The sequence below is a fragment of the Polistes canadensis genome, unplaced genomic scaffold, assembly GCF_001313835.1.
Source record: "Polistes canadensis isolate GaletaPanama2010 unplaced genomic scaffold, ASM131383v1 scaffold_45, whole genome shotgun sequence".
Taxonomy (NCBI): Eukaryota; Metazoa; Arthropoda; class Insecta; order Hymenoptera; family Vespidae; genus Polistes; species Polistes canadensis.
This window is the reverse complement of record NW_014569592.1, coordinates 63099-69098: the sequence shown is the minus strand read 5'-3', so window position 1 is coordinate 69098 and position 6000 is coordinate 63099. Positions and strand designations below refer to the sequence as shown.

The following is a 6000-nucleotide window of genomic DNA, read 5'->3' as shown; positions in this document are numbered from 1 at the left end:
ATTAATAATAATGATTATATTAAAATATTGAAAAAAGGAAAAAACCAATGTCGGGGGAGAAAAAAAACTTTAAACAATAGTTAAATAATTACTAGTAAACTAATTTTAAAGATCAGTTGTTTTATAAAAAGAAAAAAAACCCTCCCCCCTAAGAAGAGAGAAAGAAAAAGAAAAGGAAAAAGAAAAAGCACCAGAAGTAATAGAATAATAATAGAAGAGAAAAGAAAATGCTTTAAATAATAAGCGCGAAAAAAAAGTAAGCACGAAGAAGAGGAAGGAAAATATGATCGATCCTACCTTCCCCCCCCTTCGTCCTTATCGAAAGAGATAGAAGGGAAAAAAATGAAATGATTATTTTTAATACGTAATCTCCTACTCTTACTTCTACTCCTCTTACTCCTCCTCAATATCTCTAAAAGGAATATTTAAAAAAAAAATTGCTTTTTTTTTTAAATCGATGACATTCGCAAGAGACGTCATTTTAAAATGATTGTTTGTGAGAAAAAAAAAAAAAAAGAGAGAGAGAAAATATAACCAAGGCGCATATATGTGTTTTTTTTCGATGTTTGCAAAAAGTGAAACACACATAGACGCACAAATGTTAGTATAGTCTCGTCACACATTTAAGAGAATAATAATTTAAATCTTAAGATTTTCAAAGTCAGCAAGGGTGCTACTGATCCTATTGAATACAGGTAACCTTGATTCGGCGTTAGGTGATAATGGTGATGGGGTTCTAGGTACAATGTCATCGGAACTGAGTGAACTGCAAAGGTTCGTGTGCGGGCTTGGTGTTTGTCTAGGTTCGATTAATCCAAAATTATGTCCAAAACTGAATGCCGTTGTCGACAGGTTGTTAGTTGTTAAGTTTCCTTGTTCGTCACCAAAGAAACTTGCCATTGAATTGGTGGGAGATTGACTGAGACTAGATGGGGGTGAACCTGAATCGGCTGTACTACCAAGTGAAAAAGTTGGACTGAGGTTCAAAGGTTTGGGCCTGGTTGATCCAACGATTGAACTACTCCTGACAACATTGGCACACGTTTGACGATGATGATGATGGTGATGATGATGATGCTGTTGCTGTTGTTGCTGCTGTTGTTGTTGATGATGATGTTGCTGCTGTTGCTGTTGTTGTTGAGTCGAGCCCAGGCTTAATGAATTGGTACGCAGTAACGGCGGGATAAAAGCATTAGCAGAACTAAAAGCTGAACTCAGAGAATTCGTTCTAATAAGATTTTGGGATGAATTAGCGGCCGCTGCTACTGCAGCAACTGCTGCTTCTTGTGACGAACTGGCAACAGCAATTTGTTTGAGTAAACCGACGTTTAAATTAGCTGAATTAACGGGGTTGTTGTTGTTGTTATTATTATTATTAGACGAATTAGTAGCAGCAGCTCCGGCAACTGCTACCGCGACCGCTGCTGCATTATTATTGTTGTTGTTTATGTTGTTGGTGTTACTTGTTGTAGTACCAACGTTGTTAGCTGCTGCTGCTGCTGCTGCTGCTGCAGCCGCCAGAAACGGATTAAGGCCCATTATGTTTGGCTGAGGTAAGCCTATCTCATCGCTCACTTTTTGATTATGTATGCGTGCCTCTTCGAAATTATGAATAAAGTGACACCGCGGTCCGTACGGGCAAAAACCAATTGAATGGAAGGTACGACATAGCTCAGTCTTATATTTCGGATGGCGAGCTAAATTTCGTAATTCGGTATACCCGTGTGCGAACTGACATTTATCCCCATATTTACAGGCCCCACTTTCCTCGAACGGTCGGCAAAGTTCTGTCTTGTAACGAGACGTTGGTTCGCTAACGCTCCTGTCGAGTTTACGATGTTGTTCGATCAACGTCGTTACGATTGATGTATAACTTCGACGTAGAGGTGCGTGACCACCGTTTGTTGCATTGTTACTGCTGCTGCCCGATGAAATCGGTACCGCGCTGTTTACATTTGATGTGTCCTTGCTCTTCGTGGAGCTCGTGTTCTGTAAAAAGAAGAACAAAAAAATTATAAATTAATTATAATCATTTATGTATTTCTGCTGTGTTATCCGTATTTGTATTTTGCATTTTATCTAAATGCAAGTTACAATACACTTCGTGTACTTACGCAAACGATATTTCTTTGAAAAATTAGATATACACACAAAAAATAGAAAAAAAGTCTAGTGGGGGGAAACCTTGACAGATATTACTTACAACACGAACGATTACGTAAAGCTTTGATTCGATAATGATAGTTGTAGTTTAAAAGAAACAAAAAATATATAATAAAATCTCACATTATTCTCTGATTCCATGATATTGAAAACGGAAATCTTGAAACTAGTAGTTCGATATTAAAGAAAATTACTTTGTTCAAGGTTCTTCTTCTTCTTATTCTTCTTGTATTTTTTTCTTCTATCTAATCGTCTATCAAAAGTATTAATCTTTTTTAAATAACGGTGTGTGTTACTAAGTCGTATTAATTGATAGCAGAAAAAGAACAACGTGTGCTTGGTAACTTCCTGAAGATTTGTGTTCTCCTCAATTAGGGTTTTACCATTTTTTAAGAAGAGATCAAAACTTGGGTTTATTATTAGTTTTCCATTTAAAGATAAACAGATATAATTCTTAATGATAATCGATCAGAATTAAAATTTATAAAGATTGTCAGATTTGTTTGAGGTATGGTTGATCTATATTACGTTCCTTTATTTTTTTTTTAGGTAAAAACTATCTGAAGGAAAAAGAAGATAAAAAAGAAAATGATGTTATCTTATTCTGCATGGGACTGATATTTGACATTTTTAAAAGTTGACGAATTCAAAGTAAAACCAAGTTTTCTATGATAGAATATAATACTTAATTTTCCTTAGAAAAATTAATTATGATCATACAAAATAATAAGCTTATGTATGAAAAAAAAAAACCTTTAAATACGATTTTTTAAATGATCTACTCGTAAGACTCATTTGAACGAGTGCAAAGCTTTTTTTAAAAATAAACACAAAAATAGAAGAATGATTAAAACAAAAAATATATAACACGATCTATGAGAGTACAAACCAATGAAGAATATAATTCTATTGACAAAAAGTTTCTAAGCAACAGGAGGAAAAAAAGAGGGCAAATCAACAAAATTCTAGCATACACATATCTAACATAAGTAGAAAGTTTTTACATTCCAAATCCGAAAGAATAGACAGTTTCTTTCTCAAAAAAAAAAAAAAAAAAAAAAAAAAACCAATTCCAGACAAGCCCTCTTTTTTTTTTAACCAATTGGTGGATAGTATCCTATATTCCCTTTTTAGAAATTCTTTTGGACGATTAGAAAGGTTGTTTAAGAAAAATTTCTAATGACATATAATGGATTCTCTCTCTCTCTTTAACTTTTTCAAATTCTTTCATAATTTTTTTAGACATACCTTCGTCCATATTTCTTTATACGAGATTTCAAAAGCATATTACCCAAATTTGATTTTAAAATTTGATAGTATTTATCGATAATGATTGAGAAAAAGAAAAAAAAACTATAAGATTGATCTACAATCTTTCGACAATAGTTTCTACGAACAGTTTGATATTTTTCTCACCCCCCCCCCTACTTCAAATTAAATGTTACGATAGAAAGATAAAAAAAAAATAAAGAAGAAGTTATTATTGTCATCATGGAAAATTTTTTGTATATTGTTGAAACAAAGTTGTAATATGTGTTACATCGTCAACAATGTTTCTTCTATCATCTTCAGAGAAACATAACAGAAAATAAACATCTTTTGCCGATTATATATTTCTTTCTCTCTTTCTCTCTTTACTTTTTCTCATACAAACTATTATGATTATTATTGCAATACTATTATAACTAGCTAGCTACGTGTATATATATACGTGAAAAGAGACAAAAGTATGATAATATAACTATGTGATTTATCATCTCTCACGACAGCGACGTGAGAATTACGCCACATTCGAGTTGTTGACACTTCGGAATCCTCAATAAGTCGTTTCACATCTGATAAGAACACCACGTCTTGAAAAATATTAATTGCCAAAGTGTTATTTGTTTTTCTTTTTTTGTTTTAACTGATTGAATTCTAATGATATAAGAAAAAAAAAAACTAATTTGTAAGCAATAAGTACCTATATAAAAATAATAAAAGAAAAATTATAATATAATATTATTCGTTCGATAAGAATTGCTTTGAAATATATTATTAATTCAAAAAATTTAATTCATTTTTTTTTCTTGCATTAATAAGAAATTGTTTCCTTGTTGAAGTTAAAAATAGAATTGTAATAATGTTAAAATTAAAATCTAATAAAAAAATGTGCGTAGAGTTACGATCGGAAATGATGGATTGAAAAGTTTTGATCCTTACATGGAAACCATTATTTTCCGATCCAAACTCACTTCGATATAAAAAAAAAAAAAAATAAAATAGAAATATTTGGTTATTTTTTTCATGTCGAGAGTTCTACGGTTTATTTTTTTTTAACCAATTCACATATTCTCTTGGTGCACGCATGAAAAGAATTTTGCATTGAAAATATCTCGATGCTACCTTTTTTGCTTAGATAAAAGAAAGAAAGAAAGAAAAAAAAAAATACAACACGTAACACGGTCGAGACACTACATATATTCTCGAGTATCGCAAAACTTGAAAGAGAGAAAGAGAAAGAGAGAGAGAAATCACGCAAAACACACTGTACGACGCGACGCCACACGGTTGATAAATTTTTTCTTTTTTTTTTTCTTTTTTACACGTTTCTTCATCGTTAATTTATCGTCACGTTTATAATACCAAAGTCCTTATTATAACACAACGAAAAGAATAATGAGCTTGTGTTATTGGTTGGTTGGTTGGTTTGTAGGCTTCGGTTTCTTAAATGACACACAACACAACCAACACATCGAGAAAATCGTATTGTCATAATCGACAACAATATAATAACCATTCGAGGAGACCGATTTCTCGTCAAAGTATACACACATACCTCTACCAAACCGTACGTGTACAACTTACACACATATAACATACGAAACGTGCACACAAACATATTATAGGTTTAACACGATATAAATGCGAGTGGAAATTTCCAAGCACGAGAGAGATAAGCAGTCAGATATATACACACACACACACAGCAGGACACATACGCGAACGCGTAGTCAGTCAGCAACCGCCATTTTACATTCTCAACCAATCATTTTTGTCCCCCTGACCCCTCCCCACTCCCGCCCCTTCACCAAATTTTTATTCGATTTATTCTCACATTTTTTTATTTCTTTCTTTTTCTTACCCCCACCCCAGACACCATAACTCTTTTCAAATCGTATTATTATTGTTGTTGTGTTATTATTATTATTATTATTATTTCCGAAGAGAGATTTAATGTAGGATAGTTTGATTGGTCATCGTAGTTATCCATGGTCGACCGGATATGCATACGCGTATTATCGCGCGTTCAACGTGTTTATAAATTATTATTTATATAATCATCACGTTTTTAACACTAATAATATGTATATACATAACTGCATATGTATTTAACGTACCCACCTATATATATATATACGTATCGTAGCACGTTTATAAATACTCTTATTTGTGCATTGTTTTCTTATCTCTTTGAGAATGAGTGTGTTGGATGTATTTATTACATATGTATGAGAGAGAACGCGATATACGAAACGATTATAAGTCCTTACTTCTGTCATTTTCTTTTTCTTTTTTTTTTCTTGTATCTTTTTCGTGATACTCAGCATGAAGATATGAGTAATAGAAAAAAAAACAAAAAGGAAAAGAGAAAATCCCCATTAGAATTTTGAATGCTTCGTAACGCACGTGTATATATGCGTGACGTTTATTATATTACAAAAAAATAATACATCAGGTATATTTTTATTATTTGAATTTTCGCGGTGTTATTTTTTCATTCCTTCAATATCGGAATAAAAATTTGATATTTATCCTTGCTTGCTCTGATTTCGTACGATCTTTAATTAAGATATG

General features: G+C 32.2%; 1 protein-coding gene across 1 annotated transcript in view; it reads right to left on the bottom strand.

Moving 5' to 3' along the window:
- Positions 1–486: 486 nt before the first annotated feature.
- Positions 487–6000, bottom strand: part of LOC106785134 (myb-like protein I) — a 30941-nt gene continuing 25427 nt past the window's right edge. Inside the window, exon 3 of the mRNA XM_014745325.1 lies at positions 487–1989. Coding sequence (XP_014600811.1) covers positions 640–1989 — 1350 coding nt within the window. The 3' untranslated portion in view covers positions 487–639. The remainder of the gene's footprint in view (positions 1990–6000) is intronic.